This window comes from Pelophylax lessonae (assembly GCF_965119305.1).
Source record: "Pelophylax lessonae genome assembly, chromosome: 5".
Taxonomy (NCBI): domain Eukaryota; kingdom Metazoa; phylum Chordata; class Amphibia; order Anura; family Ranidae; genus Pelophylax; species Pelophylax lessonae.
Window position 1 is genome coordinate 191,869,699 of NC_138772.1, and position 19,026 is coordinate 191,888,724.

General features: G+C 42.8%; 1 protein-coding gene across 1 annotated transcript; it reads left to right on the forward strand.

The window, feature by feature from the left end:
- The first annotated feature begins 3,732 nt into the window (after window positions 1-3,732).
- Window positions 3,733-13,301, forward strand: LOC309556921 (uncharacterized protein). Its single transcript, XM_082259489.1, has 5 exons — window positions 3,733-3,888; window positions 6,024-7,892; window positions 8,174-8,296; window positions 10,634-10,744; window positions 13,061-13,301. The coding sequence occupies exons 1-5, from the start codon at window positions 3,738-3,740 to the stop codon at window positions 13,096-13,098; spliced, it is 2,292 nt and encodes a 763-aa protein (XP_082115615.1). The 5' UTR covers window positions 3,733-3,737; the 3' UTR covers window positions 13,099-13,301.
- Window positions 13,302-19,026: the final 5,725 nt, after the last annotated feature.

Consider the following 19,026-nt stretch of genomic DNA (forward strand, 5'->3'; position numbering starts at 1 on the left):
TTCCCAGCCTCCTTCTGACCCCCATTTCAGGCTGAAGCTCTGCTCCAGGTACTCTCTACTCACCGGCCGATTCTTGTTTCCCGACCTAGCCAGCAGGGGGCAGTTGGGGGGAGCTGGGACAGCTCGATCAGGGCTGGCCGGAGGAGGAGAGTCTCCAGTGGGGCATGGAACCGGCTTCTGCTCAGACACAGCATACACCATCCATGCTTTATCCCGCACTCAGTAGGTCAGCAGTGGAAACATTTTACTTTTCTTCACCAGCAATCCTTTAGGCATGTCTGTGGCAGAAGCAGTGCAGCCTGTTTAAGGGGCATCAGAGTGGCCCGGGGGCCATTGCCCCCCTGCCCCCTGGCCCAGTCCTCCCCTGTTCGGGGGTGAATAAGGAGCGGAGTCAACTCCTGCGTCATGCCATAGAGATGTCAGGAAAAGAAAATTACAGTATGTGTAAAATACATTTTCCATTTTACTGAATACTTTGTACTCATACAGAAAAAAAAGAAAGTGACTTTGTCAGTCATTTAATTCAAGTAATGCAAAAGTTAATCTTTTGCCCATAACACTGAAAATAAGTTTTTTATGTTCTCATATGATGAAACCCGACGGACTAATAATTGCAAAAGCTCCATTTTGCTCCTGTTTTCTTTATTCCAAATTCTGATAGGTAATATTCCAGTGTAACTAGTAAACTCCCCCGTGTGGGTAAAACTGGAACTGCTTCAGAATAAAAGATGCACCCTAACTATACCTGCAGTATCCAAGTGACACTAAACGCACAATTTTTATAAAATAAATGCAATATGTTTAAATACACAGTAGGTAAAATGAACCTTCTATCTCTCTCTTCCTATGTTTTATCTTTCAAATTAAAGTTTTTTTCTTCTTTTCTCAGACTTCCTGTTCTAGGGTGGCTACATTCGTTCTCTATGCCCCCCTTGTGTGTGAACGTAGCCACCCTTACCTGCTTGCTCCCCAGAAGGACTACACATCTACGTGCAGACCCATTCAATGCTATAGAAATTATAGCACACATAGAGCAGATCATGTGACTACAAATAGTGGCACTGTTTGCTCTGGTGAGGTGTATGAATGTATGGGGAGTTTGCACAGGGTGAAAAAAGGCACCAAAAAAACAAACAATGGTACGAGACTTAAAATAAAGAAATAAAAAAAAAAAACATGCTTGATATTTTATTGTAATTAATGCAGAAAATGTTTGAGATTAGTGTCACTTTATGGTAAAAGGTTGACTACTGAGCAATCTATCAAGCCCAAACTTTGCAGTTATGAATAGGGGAACAAGTACATCTAGAGCAAAAAAGTTGTTGTCCATAGCAGCTACTGCTTTACTTTTTACATATTTACTCTGATTAGTTGCTATAGGCAACAACTCCATTCCATTTTCTTTACTCCAGTTTCCTAAATCAGCTTCTTGCAGTTTTTTTTGTACATTTAATACACGATTGCACATATTTGACAGTTCAATCATACAATAGCAAGTTTTTTCCTTGATCTTTTGAAACATTGAAAGTAATTCTACAGTATGCATACTCACACTAAAAAATTCCTTTTTACATTAAAAAAAATCCCAGATCCACTATTATCAACCATTTTGTCTGCTTACCAGCCCCATCCACAGTCCATTATCATGTGTTAACTAATTGGCATCCAGGAAGAGCTAGCTAATTTATAAAACCTCTAACAGGTGCTGAAGGAGTAGTGGAAAGTTAGTTGTGCTTTGGGATGTAATCAGGTAAGTGCAGGGACTGTTTGTAGGGTCCTTTTTAATTTTCCTATTAAAAAGCACAGGGTACAGACTGCTGTTGTAGGTGTAGTTATGCCTTAGGAGTTTTGTAGTTCCTAAAAATATTAGCAGTGTTTAAGTAATAGGATATATAGCTTGTTGAGTTGTTTTTTGCTCCTTTTATTTTTTTGATCCCTATTTGCTTGATATTTGTTTGTATCCCATGTATTGGTAATCCCTTGTGCTTGTATCCCATGTATTGGTAATCCCTTGTGCTTGTATCCCATGTATTGGTAATCCCTTGTGCTTGTATCCCATGTATTGGTAATCCCTTGTGCTTGTATCCCATGTATTGGTAATCCCTTGTGCTTGTATCCCATGTATTGGTAATCCCTTGTGCTTGTATCCCATGTATTGGTAATCCCTTGTGCTTGTATCCCATGTACTGGTAATCCCCTTGTGCTTGTATCCCATGTACTGGTAATCCCCTTGTGCTTGTATCCCATGTACTGGTAATCCCCTTGTGCTTGTATCCCATGTACTGGTAATCCCCTTGTGCTTGTGTCCAATGTTAATCCCATGTATTGATCCCTTGTGCTTGTATCCCATGTTATAAAAAGGGTATTCAAATATATTTGCTTATGTTTTTAGAAGACTGACTAAAATGATCAATTTGAACTGTATTTAGTGTGAAATGGATATTGTACATCCAATAATCAAGAGATTGGTACCGCCTATTTCAGTAACTATATGCTTTGTTCGCATTGTCACACCAAAACTGACCATGAACATAGCAATTTTAATCTCAGAAATAGACCACTCCTAATAGCAACACTCCTTCTAATGAGACATAGCTATATAATAGTTTTAGACATGGTCTAAACTGCTCCTAATTTACCACCAGTGGTGATTTCAGCTTTAGTGATCCATTGTGGGGTTTTACAGTGGATCCAATCCACTGGATTGGAGGCCTATCTGCATAATTGCTCTCTTACCCTCAAGCAATAGTCTCTACAGGGAAGCCAGGCAAACAGCTTTTCAAATGGCCAGCAATGGAAGTTTACATACTTGTCAGTATAGGTTTCCCTTTAAAACTGGCAAACCTATCAGGTTTGAAGTTGCCAATGCATTATGCTGCTTTTGCCAAATGTAATATTTAACAAAGGCATTGCTAGGACACAAGACGATATATGTTGCCCACAGGAAATTGCTGATGTGGCTGTTCAGGGGACATGCATAGTTCCTAACCTGTTAATCTTTTTGCATGTTAGAAACTGTAATCAATGCAAGTTGTTGGAGAGAATCATGCCATGATCATGCAACTTGAGATATAGGTATACACAGTTTGTAGCCACACACTGTAATTCAATGACGCAGTGTATTTTAAATGACTCAATGATCTGGCATATTCTCAAGCAGCAATTTATCCACACTAGTATTCTCGCAACTTATAGTCCCTGAATGTAAGACTCCTCCTGTAACACTTTCAGAAGCAATGTAGTGCCATCCAAACAGAACTGTTCCCACTATGGAGGTAAGCAAGGGTTCTACCAACATTACAAATATAGTGGAGGGTGGAATAAAGTAGTTGCAACCTGTGCTCCTTACTGGAGTACAAAACGACGCCTTAAAAAAACACTGGTACAAGGGCCTGGGGTATCCTCTTTGCACAGTACACAAAGAGAATTGTGATCTGCAGTGGCCTTGCTCCAAGAGCAAGTGGCAGTCCAACAGTTATGTGCCCTGGAGCCTAGTGGCACCAATGTAGAAATACTTACAATATGGTGATTATTGGTAAACCCAATGCCTACCTCCAGTCCTGATTTCAAGTAATAGATGCTGTTTTAAGTTTTTTTTTTTTTTTGTCCCATTATGTAGGGGGCAAGAATTCATGTTCTATGTAATGTGTGAATCTTACATTTTAGTTTATCTTTATTTTTTCTGTAGTGTATATAAGCAGTCTGACTTTCAACTGGTTCTTTTACCAGCTCCAAAAATGAACAGTTCAGCACCACCTCCTGAAAGCGGCCAGTATTCCACCTCGCAACAGAGGCCCTTCTTTTATGCACAGCAAACAGCACAACTACCTTTCCCAAATCCTTGGTACCTTACCCAACTTTACAATCCATACTGTGTCCCTGGACCAGGTAAATGTACCCTTAAACCAAGTACTTCATACTTGATAAAAATTGCTTTCTATATACACTGAAATGTTTGGGGAAGCCAAAGCCCTTCAATACAGCTTTTACCAAAAAATTATTATATGTATCTTTCCATTGTTGTTTTGCAGCATTTGCCACATGATTACAAATTTTTCCCAAATGGGTGTGTGTGGGTGTGTTTTTTTTTTTTTTTTTTTTTTGGGGGGGGGGGGGGGGGGGACACAGGAATTCTGAAACAGTTGGTTATACGGCTGCCTACAAGAGGTTGGCACTGTCCAATAAAATATAGCCAGCTCACCTGTATAACCTCTCCTCCAATCATCATTGCTGTCCTTCCTAAGCCATAAGATTCAAAAGCCAACTTTTTTTTTTTTTTTCCTTCCTATGCTGCCTGAGCTAGTCAGTAGCAGCTTTGGAAGCTGCATACATGGACCCTACCCAACTGGAACACTGAGGTACAAGCCCAGAATTGGGCTTTGGGTGCTGGGCTCTGCCTTGTGGCAGTAACCATGCTTTGTTTACCAATTGATATCTGCATAGCTATTTTTAGGTCCAGAGCCAGGGCACACCCTCTGGTATGAACCAAAAACAGGTTTTTTTGTTCTCTATTACTATCTGAGTCCCACAGTCTATTATTGGAGAAGCTGCTTTTGAACCACCCGCTGATGACTACATTTTACACCATGTTAACTAACTTGGTTGATGCAGGACATGCCACTCTACATTTAGAGGAACCTCTTGTTTTTAAGCTTTAGCTTTTCACTTAGGATATTTATTTATTATTATTTTTATTTTATTTATTTTTTGCTCTATGCTCTGTTGTAGATGCTCTAGGAATCAATGTTTAACTTTATTGCCAAGGTATGCCCTCATTTCATAGACCCTTTTGGAGCAAATATCAAGAGCTTTATACTTAACTGTGGCAGCCGGTTTGTAGGTGGGGCCTCAATCAAGATATCTGCTTGGGAGGGGCTATACACTCAGGCACTAGCAAAGCAGAAGGTTAAAAATAGTTCTGGTTTGTAACTGTCACATTGGGTGACCGTTTGGCACATGATTTAACGACACAGTTGCATGCCTCTCAGGAGTGAAGTTAATGGAGGATAGCCTCTGCTAGAGGGGTGGAGATATCTGAATGGCCCCACTGATCTGGCTCGCTAGGGAGGAATTCCTCAGAAGGTCCCCTGCGCTGTCCCTACTCACCAGGAACCTTTCCCTGCATTAAATATCCCTAACCAGTGGGTATCTAGCCCTGACCAGCCACTAACTTTAGGTATTGGCTCTTGCATCATTTTGGACATGATTTCTTTAAGGCTCCCCCATGAAGATGGCTGCCTGATGGGAATTGGACATAAAATCAGATGCCTACCTTCCCAGATGTGTACATTGACAGGGCTGAACAAGTACCTGTAACTAAATATTTATAGAATGCCTTCTCTTTACTCATGGCATTCACTGTTTGCTCAACCTTTGTCTACATCTAGCCTTGGTTCAGGCATGGATTCTTTTTTATAAATATAAAGCTCTCTGAACCTGTTAAATGCTCTTCATGGCTTTTGCCCACCTCTTAGTTGGACTGCTTCTGGATGTCCCAAACTGTTTCAGAATTTGATTTCCTATGTCCTTCAATGGACTGAAATTTTAATACTAGAAAAACTTCTTCCAAGGGCACAGGTTCTGCCTCTGTGCTACTGGCTTATGTATTACAAAACTAAGATATGGAAGCTGGAGACAATGTTTTACAAAGAGCTGGTTTAATGCTTTTGTATGCCAGTATCCTATCCTCTAGGTCAGTGGTCCTCAACCCTGGCCTACAGGGCCCGCTAACAGGCCAGATTTTAGGTATTACCTTGGGGAGATGCAGACTAGAGTACTGCAATCACTGAGCAGCAAATGATATCACCTGGGATGTATTTCAGTTATCTTGCAAATCTGGCCTGTTAGTGGGCCCTGTAGGCCAGGGTTGAGGACCACTGCTCTAGGTGACAGTATAATACCTCTGTTTGAAAATTCCTGTGTTCCTTAATAGAATACACTTTACAAAAATCTTAAATGTTTTGAAAATAATCCTACTGGTTCTTAGTTTGAAGCTATAAATACATATTTTTTTTTCTTTCCAGGTTTCCGGGGGGGAAATCCATATATGCCCTATTATTCAGTCCCACTCCATGAGTATCCTGGATTTTATGTCCCCCAGCAGCAAATGAACTTGAGAATGAACCGGAGACCTTATTTTAATCCTCCTCCACCATCCCCCATGTTTTACCATGCCACACGATTTAGGCACTACACCAGTCCAGGGAGAAGAACCGAAACAAAAGAAACCCAGACCGATCCAAGGCAGCCTGAATATGTAACCAAAAAGCCCCCAAGTACAGAAAGAGAAGACTGTGATAAAGGAAATGCAGTTTCTCATTCATCTGGCATCAGCACAGAGAATGAACACAACTTGGAGAGTGCTGAAATGTCTCCAGTGACAGCAATGCCAGAAAGAGATTTTCACAAAAATGCCTGCAATTCAGCACAGTATCGAAACATGCCTCCAGGAAGCTTTGCATATGAGAAAGAGGAGGTAAGAATAGAGTATGGAAGTGGTTCTCCTGCTGCCATACAGATGTGGAAGTCTTATAAAGAAACTATACCAATATATGATGTGGCAGTAGTTAAAGAGATACCAGAAAATGTAGTGCAGCGTGATCTGTTTTGTGAGGGTGTATTGTATGGCCCCCACCCTGAAGAAAATATTGCAGTGCAGAGCATATCCTTCACAAATGCAGAGGAGCGTAAGCAGTTGCCACCTCCTAAACTCTGCCTTGATGAAGTGCATGAAACACAAACCCAGACTTCTCTTGTGCAAGTTAGCGAACCAAGGCCAGAATCTACTAAGCAAGATAAACAAAACTCAAGACCAACAATTCCACTAGAAGGAGAACCTGTCCAGCAGTCTGTTCTTGTTGAACATGTTGATGTTGCACGTATGGTATATGATGTCCAGCAAGCAACTCAAGATTCAGAGGAAAATGATGAATCTGAAGATGCAAGTGAAGAGCTTCTAACTGGACTGGATGCATGTCCAGAGAAAGTGGCTCAAAGCCAGTCTGTATGTAATGGAGAAATAAAGGTGGCAAATGGAAGTGTATGGGTAGAGGACTCTGTACAAAAGTTTATCCCCTCACCTTCTTGGGTGGCCTGGATAGAAAACCAAGAAGCAAATTATGACTATGATTTGTATATGTCTCAAAGGAAGCAAAAGCGCCCAAGTATATTAAGCATTACATCTGAGGAGCTTTCATCTAGGGATGAGGGCTCGTCCATGGATAATGCTTCAGTTTCCTATTTTGTGCCAGATTATATGCTTCGAAAAGGCTTATACGCTTTCCGACGAAGTGCCGAGAGCTCAGAAAAGGAGAAAATTCAAAGTGGTGGCTCTCTGAAAGAGGATGACGTGCCAGTGAAGCATGCTAGTAGCCGATATGAGAAAAGTTGCGGCCCTTCTATTGGGCAAAATGTTAAAGGTGTTTTTAGCAGGAGCCGAAAAATTGGAGTACCCATAAAAGGCTTAAACAAGAGGAAAGTTTACTCTGTAAAGAAGAAGCCAAAAAAGAGTCAATCTTTGTCTGAACCTGAAGATTCTGAAGAATATTGGGTACTGGAGGAAGAAAACTTGCACAAATTTCAGGAAGATGAGACGGATGAAGAATATTATTTTGAGGAAGATCTACCAAATGAGCAGTTGGACTTTGGTAAAACCAACTTCTTTAAGCAGATTGCTCAGCAAAGGATTTTGTGGAAACCACCAAAAGGAGCCTTTCCAGCCCATCTTGTTGGGTGGCCTGTCAGAGAAAAGATTAAAGTAAAGAAAAAGGGTTTAACGGAAGCTCTTGAGCAGGTGCATAAACTTAAAGCATGTGACTATGCAAATTATGAGAAGGCTGAGAGAGGCTACAAACAGGTGACCGAACTGAAGAAACCTCAGCAGAAAACGGGTGGTAAGTTTAGTTGTTTTGAGTGTCAATACCATATGAAGAAGATTCTTCTAACAGTCTATGGAATGGACCAGTCAAAATCACATTTTACAGGAATTGCTAGTGAATTTGAGTGCCACTACAATATTCCCTATAGCAAGGGGCATTTTGAATGTTATAAGGTACACTGTTGGGTATAGAAAGTAATGCCAGAAGAAATTCTGTAACTGTTTTACGTTTTTTACTTTTGATGTGGTGATACAGAAGTAACCAGTATTTAGTAACCCATTATCTGCTTCAATTAGGAAAATCCCAAAAGAAAACCTCTGGGGCAACTGTTGAAGAGTACTGGGTTGGAAGAGGTGCTAAGCCCAAATTCACAGAACCTGCATATTATCTGCAAGATGCAGCCAAAATCCAAGAGCAAGGTAGTTGTGTTTGTTTGGATTCTAAACCATGCTGAGGAAACTCATGTTTTTGTACTCCAAGAGAAATGCATTACATTACAGATATGGTTTACAAGCTAGAATATATTTAAGTGATACTAAACACAGTTTAATTTACATTGTCCCTTCGATTTCGGTATATGGATGATGGTATTGCTATTTAAAGTGCTTTCCCCCCCCCCCCCCCCCCATCAATATACAGTTGTCACATGACCCAGCTCTTTCCTAGCCTGTCTGCAGGAAAACAGAAGCAGGAGGAGCTTCTAGTCCTCTGCTACTGGTCACATATTAAAAAAAAAAAAAATAGCCTTTGGAATACAGAGTAATAAAAAATCAAACTGTCTTTACATTGGCATACAAACATATTTGTAATCAAATCTTTATTTTGTGGAAATATTATGGTATGGGTGGATTTCTGCCAATCAGGTTGTCACACCCCCTCCTGTGTCTTGGAATAAGAGGGAGGTAAAACTACCATTCTAATTTGTAATATAAGGGGGCCACTCGCCAGATGACTTTAGGCCACCAGGACCCTTACAGCTTATTTGGAACTCCTTTACTTCAGGAAAGACTCGGCATATATCCAATGTCACCAGTATGACCAAATGCCTTTTGGGCCACCTAGACTCACAGCTTAAATGGATCTCCTTAGCATCACAATAGGCTCAGCATCAGCTGCATTATCCCAGAATAAAATGGCAATATTGAAAAATCGTGCAGTATGTTTATTTGAAAGTTGTATCATAAAATTCATATGCCAGTAAAAATCAGATTTTAGTGTGCCATACAGTTGCAAAAACTACAAATCTCCTGGTACAGTACAATTCTCATAGCCAAAGCTGGCATGCGTGCCAGATGTGACAAAACTGGAAGGAATACTGCTACAATGACATGGACAAATGCCCAATGCATTTCACCAGAAGGCATCATCACTAAGTCCTGAGAAGCCTTTTTTTTTTTTTTTTTTTTTTTTTTTTTTTTTTTTTTTTTACAGCTTGGTGGATGCCCCCTACTTATGTGGTGTTGCCATGTTAATTTTGCTGATGAATTTACTGTCTTTTGACTAATATTACATTTTAGTCTTTTTTTTTTTTTTTTGTATTATAGTCAACAAAATTGACACTGATTTTGAAGATATTGACTGCCTCAAATGTTTCACAGCACTGTACCTACCTGTTTAGCTTCTAAAATGAGACTTTATTAAAAATATATTTATTATAAAAAGTAAATTCTTACCAGTAAGTGTATGTAGATCTGTATTGGGACAGGTTATTCTTATATTTGATGATGGGAGCTAAACCAATCTAAAATTGGGTCTGCTAGCTCTCAAAGTGGAGGACAAAAATTAACTTTTTTGAACATGTCCCCTGCATGGGTTATCGTGTTACAACAGCATTGTGGGGTGGGAAGGGTTTTATAGTGGTGATGATTGGTAGTGGGTTTGTAACATTCACCTTCTACTTGAGAAAAAAAAATATGGCCCTTAAAGCAAATCTCTGCCCAATAAGGATGAAATGGGTTTGCTTTAAATGCCCCAGATACTTTTCTCTTTACCTCTTTGTTCAGAGACAGGAACTCCAGGAAATACCTAATGCAGTTGGTTATAAAAATATGACTCCTCTGATGGTGTGGCCATTTGATGCTATCCCATGAATCCAGCTTTAAAGCCTTGTGTAAAGCCCCGTACACACGTACCGATCGTCGGCCGACCGATCGGCCGTCTTTTGTCCCCGGGCTGTCGTGTCCGCTGAAAAGTGCAAAAGACTGCACACGAATTTTGTCCGCCGACTGCAGAAGTGATGTCATGTGATGGTTAACATTCCGTGTGTTTTTTCTTTTCTGAGCATGCCCAGTCTTGCAAATCTGCTGTCTGTCGGCCGAATTCTGTACTGACTGGCGAACAATCGGCCGTTCTGGTGTCGGCAAACAAAAATTTTAATGCTTGCACGACAGATTCTGTTCGGCCGAAAGTGCGCTGTTGGAAGCATCATACTAACAAGCCGAAAATCGGCCGATCATTCGGCCGCCGAATCTTTTCGGCCGACAATCTGCACGTGTGTACGGGCCTTTAGCTGCATCTACAGACTTATTAGGGCTTTCTTTTTCATACCGTAATGGTGAGGAAGCAAAAGGAAGTCTAGTATAAACTTCTGGAGAGGTCTAAATTAAAAGCGCCTGTTGGTTGCACTGTGGGCAAAGACAGGTTCATTTTAAAATATAAAGGTAACCTTCTAGGGCTTAACAAAAAATGCCTGTGGGAGTAAATATCTGTGAATTAAATCTTCTGTGTCTGTGTGTGCACCCCCTTTATTACTGTAGACAAGCCTCCAAAAAAGAAGGGAACGCGCAAGTCTTCTAAAAGAAAACAAGCACGAACTGATACAGAAGACATAGAAGCATGGGAAATCCCCAGATCTTTCTTCTATAGAGGTATGTAACAGCATGAATTCATTTTAAACTTTTTTTTTTTTTTTTTTTTTGTATCGCCTATGCTGTTCTCAGCTGCCTAACAGCTGGGGAAGCAGCAGAACACTGAGCTTCCCAGTATTATTTTTTGGGGGGTTTTGGACTGCAGATAGTAGCCACAAGAAGCCCCCACTTTTAGGGGATTGCATGGTAATGGCTTATGCAAAAATGTGTACCATAAATTATGTTACAAAGGTGCGCTAATCAAGAGAACAAAAATGTCCTATGTACAGTGGTGTATTTAGGTTTTGTGCTGCCCTAGGCCTGACTAAACTTGTGCACCCCCTAATTTAAATGTGACCCACCCCTTCCTGTAAAGGCCACACCCCTTCCATGACCCGCCCTGTCAACTGTAAACCACAGACAACAACCACAGTCAACAACCACAGTTTATCAGTGCAATTTATTAATACCCACCATTGCCCCCTTATAAGTGCCCATCAGTGCAGTCCATCCTTGCTGCCTTATCGGTGCAGCCCCATCAGTGCCACCTTATCAGTGGCCATTGGTACAGCCTTGTCACTGGATTAGAAAGATTACTCCTTTTTATTTAATATTTTTTGGACTTGTGTTTGCTGCCACTGATTGTAATCATAGGATTATTTCACTTTGTATAATAAATAGGAAGTCCATAGTCAGTATACAAATAAGTGAAATAATCAGTGGCAGCAAACACAAGTCCAAATATCTTATAAGATTGGCGTAATCTTACTAACCCAGCAGTGACATATTGCGATAGCACATTGAGGTGAATAGGTCCAAAATGTTATTGCAATCATATACAATCAGTCTTAATTGTATATGACGCAATTCAGTATGCTCGGACAAGGATGTTTAAAGAAATGAAATTATATTATTGACATGATGCCCGCCATACCTGGGGGTGGAGGAGGGTAGGTGGAGCGTTAGGCAGCAGTGCCAGACTTATTAGCATTGGCGGCTGTCGGGCCAGTGGTATTAAGTGTGGTCGGCGGCCTGCGGTCTGTTCGAATGTCCTCACCAGCCGGTATTATCATGCAGGTAGCAGTGTGAAGATCCTTATCAGCAGGTAGCAGTGTGACCGCTTTATGAGGGTGCCAGACTGATTTGCCTCTGGCCCAACTCGCCCCATAAGACTGGCACTATACTAAAAGGGTAGCGCAAGTCGGCGGGGAGGCTTTTTTTTTTTTTTTTTTTTTTTTTTTTTTTTTTTGTGCAGGTGCAGCTTTTTTGCTGCCCCCCTGCAAAGTGCCGCCCTAGGCCAAGATACAGCACTGTAAATTGAAAACAAAAGTGTCCATATAAATATTATCAAAGTGAATCAAGTCCTTTATATCAAAAAAGAAGTGATCCCAAATGGAACACACAACATTTTTTTGAATAAATAGTGGGTGTTGAACGTGATGAAAAGTAGGTGATATGACCTCTTCCCAATAGACCAAATGCGTGACTATAACACAATTCAGTGATTACACCCAGTGATGTGTGTGGACTCTTACCACATATGAGAGAGATGAGAGCATATGCGGAAATCCAATTGGCCAGCTAGATGGTACAGGATCACAACTGGAATGGATAGATCATCAGCTTCTCGGTTGGGGGGATCTGTGGGCTTCCAGAGGTGAGAATGCCACCAAGGAGGAGATCACACCAAAAAGAGAATGGGACTGATGGTGCATTACCTCCAAATTTATTATCAGTCCCTTCTTTTTGGTGTGATCTCCTCCTTGGTGGCATTCTCACCTCTGGAAGCCCACAGATCCCCCCCCCCCCCCCCCAACCGAGAAGCTGATGATCTATCCATTCCAGTTGTGATCCTGTTCCATCTAGCTGGCCAATTGGATTTCCGCATATGCTCTCATCTCTCTCATATGTGGTAAGAGTCCACACACATCACTGGGTGTCATCACTGAATTGTGTTAGTCACGTATTTGGACTGTCTATTGGGAAGAGGTCATATCACCTACTTTTCATCACGTTCAACACCCACTATTTATTCAAAAAAATGTTGTGTGTTCCATTTGGGATCACTTCTTTTTTGATATAAAGGACTTGATTCACTTTGATTTATATTTATATGGACACTTTTTTTTTTTTTTTTTTTTTTTTTTGTTCTTTCAATTTACATGGACATTTTTGTTCTCTTGATTTATTAGCGCACTTTTGTAACATAATTTATGGTACACATTTTTGCATTTCTGATTTTTTTCACTGCTGCTTTTACTTTAATTTATTGGTTCGCGCACCTTCTTTCACTCACAATGGTAATGGCTTACTCTTGCTATGTTTTCTGTCTTCTAGGTCAAAGCTTAAGGAAGGGTGGCACCAGGAAGAAGTAGCTCATCTGCTTTATATTGTGTAATTTAAAAAAAATGTATATGTATATTTATTTCTTTGTGTGTGAGTGTTGCATGAAACAATGTTTTACTCCTGAGAGGGAGTCCTACCTACCCACAAATTCTTTGTACCTTGTTATGCACTAGAGAGGGAAACTGATGGCAAATAGTCTAAAGGAACAGGCACAGTTAAAAGATTTATTATAAAGGATTGTCAAATTTGAAAAATGAAATATTGTCACAGAAGTAAAATTGCACTTATAAAATGTAAAATTACACTAAAATCACATTTAATAGCAAAAAATAAAGGTTAATAATACTTGTGAAAGTCATGGATTCATTCTTGATAAGATAATGGCATGCTGGTGTTCACATGCTTGTGGGTGATTGGCCTGATTCACAGGCTATTTTGTCTAACTGTGCTCACAGTTCAGAAAATCCAAACGTTGCTGTGGACCGATTACTGTGTGTGTGTGTATAGGGGGTGTATCTTTAATGTTGTGGCCATTTGTAGAGTTGATAAGCAATTGTCAAACAAAAGGCATGGTAAGCCAGGTACTGCCAATGAAGGGGGGGGGGGGGGGTGCGTGGATGAACCAGTGCCAACATTTCAGGTGTGGCAGTTGGGATTTTTTTTTTTTTTGGGGGGGGGGGGGGGGGGAACCACACTAAATACAATCGACTTTCACCCGTACAGTGCACTTGTTACAAATCTTCAATGGTGAGTTAATTATAGCTGGTGTACTTGGATCACAGTGGTCATTGGCATTCCAGTTCCTCCATTCAGTGAACGTCTTGCATTCTTTTCAATGATACTTTACACTCTTAAGGGGTGAATGCCACAATCTTCCATTCAGAGTATCTTGCATTCCTTGACATTAAAGGATGTTTCGAGGAGATGAAGTGACACTGATCTTCAGATTTCTCCATCTGGAACGGTTATGCTCAGCACTGGACATTCAGTGCTGATTGTATTGTATGGGAATGATCAAATGTCAGAACTGTCTGGGAGGCCCCATGCACACAGGATGTAAAAAAAAAAAAAAAAAAAAAAAACGCACACCAGTAGTGTTGGCTGTAGCTGAGTAGAGGTGTACCGAACTGTTCGCTGGCGGACAGTTCCCGGCGAACTTAGCATGTTCGCGTTCGCCGCTGCGGGCGAACATATGCGATGTTCGGTCCGCCCCCTATAATACATCATTGAGGCAAACTTTGACCCTGAACTTCACAGTCAGCAGGCACATTTCCAGCCAATCAGCATACCTCCCTCCCACCTCCTATAAATAGGCAAGGGCAGCATCCATCTTGGATCATTCTGAAGCAGTGTGTTAGTGAGAGCAGGGAGAGCTGCTGCTGCTGTTAAGCTAGGGACAGTTGTTAGTCAGTGTTCCTGGTCTTGCAGTGTTCTTGGTCCACTACAGCTGTAAGGACAGCATCCTGACAGCACCCCAAAAAGCCCTTCTAAGGGCTGGTAATTGAGGATTTTTATATAATATATATATATATATATATATATATATATTTGTACACTGCAGTTGCCTGCCCGCTGTGTGTGAGAGGCCACAGACCCACCACAGACTGTACTGTGTGCACACCACACTCATTTCGGGTGGCACAGGCACAGTACCTTGCATTTTAAAAAATATTTTTTTTTTCCTCTGTCATAATTGCAGTGAGTGCTGTGTCAGGTCCACAGAGTGCACTGTACCCACTGCAGTGCACTGCCCACCACTGATATATATACGGTGGCACAGCATCTTGTTGCAAATTGAAAAAAAAATAATTTTTATTATTGCAGTTGCCTGGGCTGCCAGTGACTGTCAGGTCCACAGTGTACTGTGCCCACTGTAGTGCCACTGCGTGCCCACCCACCACTGATATATACGGTGGCAGGAATGCCTTTTTTGGATTAGTGTCTGGGGGGGGTCTAAAAAGCGTACCTGTGAAGTTTCAGCTCTGTAGCATGTCCAGAACCAGAAAAAAAAGATCATATAGGTGTAAAAGGGGTTCCCACCATCCCTGCTCTACTGAAAAATGATCTCTTTTTTTCTGGTTCTGGACATGCTACAGAGCTGAAACTTCACAGGTACACTTTTTAGACCCCCTAGACACTAAATCACACAAAGTTCTTAAAAATTGTCATTTTTGATAGAGAGCGAAATATTGGAAAACTTAAAAAAAAAAAAAAAAAAAAGAATTTCTTTGGATTTATTGTCTGGGGGGGTCTAAAGTGTACCTGTGAAGTTTCAGCTCTGTAGCATGTCCAGAACCAGAAAAAAAAAATAGTTAGGGTTAGGGCTAAGGTTAGGGTTATTTTTAGTGCTTAGGGTTAGAGTTAGAGGGGTAGGGCTACTAACCCTAGCCCCTAACACTAAACCTAACCCTAACCCTCTAACCTTAACCCTAACCCTCTAAGCCAGGGGTGGGGAACCTTTTTTCTGCCAAGGGCCATTTGGGTATTTAAAAAAAATCATTCGGGGGCCGTACAAAATTATCAACTTAAAAATGTGCCTGTTGTTATATTTGGTCAAACATTTAATTAACTCACCCCTAATGTGATGACTGCAACTGCTTCTCTTTGGTGAGGTGTGATGTTAGCTGGTATTGATGATATTGCTACTCGCAACTGGTTTTCCAGGTTTGAGTCGGTTAGTCTGGAGCGCAGGCGACTCTTTGCGGTGGTAAGTTTTGAAAAGAACTGCTGGTGGGTATTGCTGGCTGGTACTGCTCGTGGGTACAGCTGGCTGGTACAGCTGGTGGGTACAGCTGGCTGGTACTGCTGGCTCTGGCTGGTACTGCTGTGTGTGCTGCTGGCTAGTTGCGACGCTGCGCTGGAGGAAGAGGTGATGTTTCCTGTATTGGTCACAGGCGGAGTGCATTTGATATCACTCCGCCTGTGACTCACACAGACTGTCAGAACAGAGCCGAAACTATACAGGATGCATCGGCTCCATTCTGACTGATCAGCTGAGAGACACAGGCACAGCTGCACGGGGGGCCGGACCAAATGACTTTGAGGGCCGCATACGGCCCCCCGGCCATAGGTTCCCCCCCCCCCCCCGCTCGAAGCCTAGCCATAAAAATAACCCTAGCCCTAACTCGTATTTTTTTCTGGTTCCGGACATGCTACAGAGCTGAAACTTCACAGGTACACTTTTTAGACCCCCCAGATGCTAAATCCAGAGTTTTTTTTTTTTTTATTTTTCCAATAATTGGCTCTCTATCAAAAAATTACAATTTTTAAGAACTTTTTTTGTGTGATTCAGTGTCTGGGGGTCTAAAAGGTGTACCTGTGAAGTTTCAGCTCTGTAGCATGTCCAGAACCAGAAAAAAAAATAGAATTAGGGTTAGGGCTAGGGTTATTTTTAGTGCTTAGGGTTAGACGGTTAGGGTTAGAGGCGTAGGGTTACTAACTCTAAGTATCTTACCGTAACCCTAGCCCCTAACACTAAACCTAACCCTTAAAGCCCAGTTCCTGTCCCATTTTGGTCGGTTCTGGTCTGTTTGCGGTTGTTTGCGGTGCGTTAAACGGGGAGTTTGGTCTGTCACTGTGAAGCGGGCGTAACCCTTACACTACCTGATCGATACAACATCAGACCTGATCATATACACACACTGGATGTTTTAAAGCACGTTATTCCAAACAATTTAGGAATGTTAGGTGATTTATGCCCTTTATGGAATAAAACCCGACTCTGCGTCAACTACGTAATTTTCCATTGGAGTTTTGCCATGGATCCCCCTCCGGCATGCCACAGTCCAGGTGTTTGTCCCCTTGAAACAACTTTTCCATTACTATTGTGGCCAGAAAGAGTCCCTGTGGGTATTAAAATTCGCCTGCCTATTAAAGTCTATGGCGGTTCGCGAACATTCGCCGATGTTCGCCGCTGGCGAACGGCGAATTTTATGTTCGTGACATCACTATAGCTGAGTAATGAGAGGCAATGGTGTGTATTTTATTTAGTGCATCTGTGTGCATGAGACCAAATGCTGCACCCAGACTTATGGAACACACTTCAGGTTTTCTTTTTAGTGCATATGCCAAAATAGTTTTTGGCTGGAGTTCAACATTTAAACTTGATGTTGCAGATGGGTTTGGGCAAATCCCAGAAGGCAACTGTTGGGACTGGGCCAGTTGTCTGTGGGTAGGGAATTCTCCACCCTGCAGTTGCTCACACACAAAAGGCAGGGTGCTTGATAGTCAAGTGATCAAATGTAGCAAAACATCACCAGCCCACATTCTGTGTCCAGCCAACCCATGTGTACTGTGGTTGGCCACGTTGCAGAAGGAGAGACAGATGTGTGGCCCTTCACCTCATTTTTAGGCCTACAAGACTACACTGTTGGCATAAAAAGAAGGGAGACCACCAAGAAATCACAAAATCGGCAACCAGACCCAACTAACCAGCAATCTGTTATTGCTAATGGAGGGGAGGTGTGGGGGGGGGGGGGGGGGGGTGGAGCTATTGGGTCTTTGGTTGGTTAGAGTGGTGAGGTGAACAGAGGATACAAAGTAGTAGTTATCCTACTACTGTAATACACCAAGCTCCAACACACTGACAACATGGCTGATATGAGCCTATGCCTTTTTTACTGAGAGGGGGGTATAGAATATTCATTCTTATGGATTATTGGCTTTTGTAGCTCAAATCTGCCCACTGCCATGCGCTAATAAAGTATAGCGGACCTGATGGGGAACTAGTCTGTTTCCCCCCATCTCACTCGGATGACCAATATTTTGGTAATGACTTTACCAGTATCCCGACCAGTGGCGGCCGGTGCATAGGGGGCGCCAGGGCGCCGCCCCCCCTGAAAAAAGGAAAAAAAAAAAAGATTGCAAAACGAGCAATAAAGTTTGAAAAAAAAAAAAATTGCGTTCGCCGCCGCCAGCCGATGTGGGGGGGGGGTGGGGTTACCACCCAGAAGAGGCGCCGATTGGCTGCCTTCTGGGGGGCGTGGGGGCGTAACCTGGGCGCAAGGCAGATTCCTTGGAAACCCCCACTTTGTGGATTCCTGGCTGTGATTGGTCCAGCCTCCAGCCTGGACCAATCACAGCATCCAGGACATCCGACGCTGACCCCGCTGACGTCACTCGCAGCAGTGGACCGGACCGCGGACGATGGAGTCGGGTGGACACTGGACGGGAGTGACGGCGGCACCGGAGAGGAGACCAGACCACCGGAGGTCATCTGCTGGAAGAAGACATCACCACCGGTAAGTGAGTCCTCGTGGTCCTCCTGTCCTGTCAGTCCTCCATGACCATCCATCCAGCCTTTCCACCGCCATCCCCCTCTGCTCTGCCTCATCCCATGAGTCATGGGATGAGGCAGAGCAGAGGGGGATGGCGGTGGAAAGGCTGGATGGATGGTCATCATGGGCCATGACCATCCATCCAGCCTTTCCACTGCCATCCCCCTCTGCTCTGCCTCATCCCATGATCATCCAACCATCCAGCCTTTCCACCGCCATCCCCCTCTGTTCTGCCTCATCCCATGACCATCCATCCAGCCTTTCCACCGCTATCCCCCTCTGCTCTGCCTCATCCCATGACCATCCATCCATCCAGCCTTTCCACTGCCATCCCCCTCTGCTCTGCCTCATCCCATGACCATCCCTCCCACTGCCATCCCTCTCTGCCTCATGCCCTCATCCCTCCCACTGCCATCCCTTTGCCTGATCCCATCTCTCCCACCGCCATCCCTCTGCCTGATCCCATCTCTCTCACCTCCATCCCTCTGTCTGATCTCATCCCGCCCACAGCCTGATCCAATCTCTCCCACCTCCATCCCTCTGCCTGATCCCATCTCTCCCACCTCCATCCCTCTGCCTGATCCCATCTCTCCCACCACCATCCCTCTGCCTGATCCCATCTCTCCCACTGCCATACCTCTGCAGGGGGCATGTACGCTGGTCACTGTATTGAAAGGGGGC

Excerpts from the sequence above, each read along its gene's own strand:
- LOC309556921 (XM_082259489.1), top strand. The coding sequence starts at position 3,738 with ATGAACAGTTCAGCACCACCTCCTGAAAGCGGCCAGTATTCCACCTCG. Across the intron at positions 7,893-8,173 it reads ACCTCAGCAGAAAACGGGTG|GAAAATCCCAAAAGAAAACC; the intron begins GTAAGTTTAGTT and ends TGCTTCAATTAG. Across the intron at positions 10,745-13,060 it reads CAGATCTTTCTTCTATAGAG|GTCAAAGCTTAAGGAAGGGT; the intron begins GTATGTAACAGC and ends TCTGTCTTCTAG.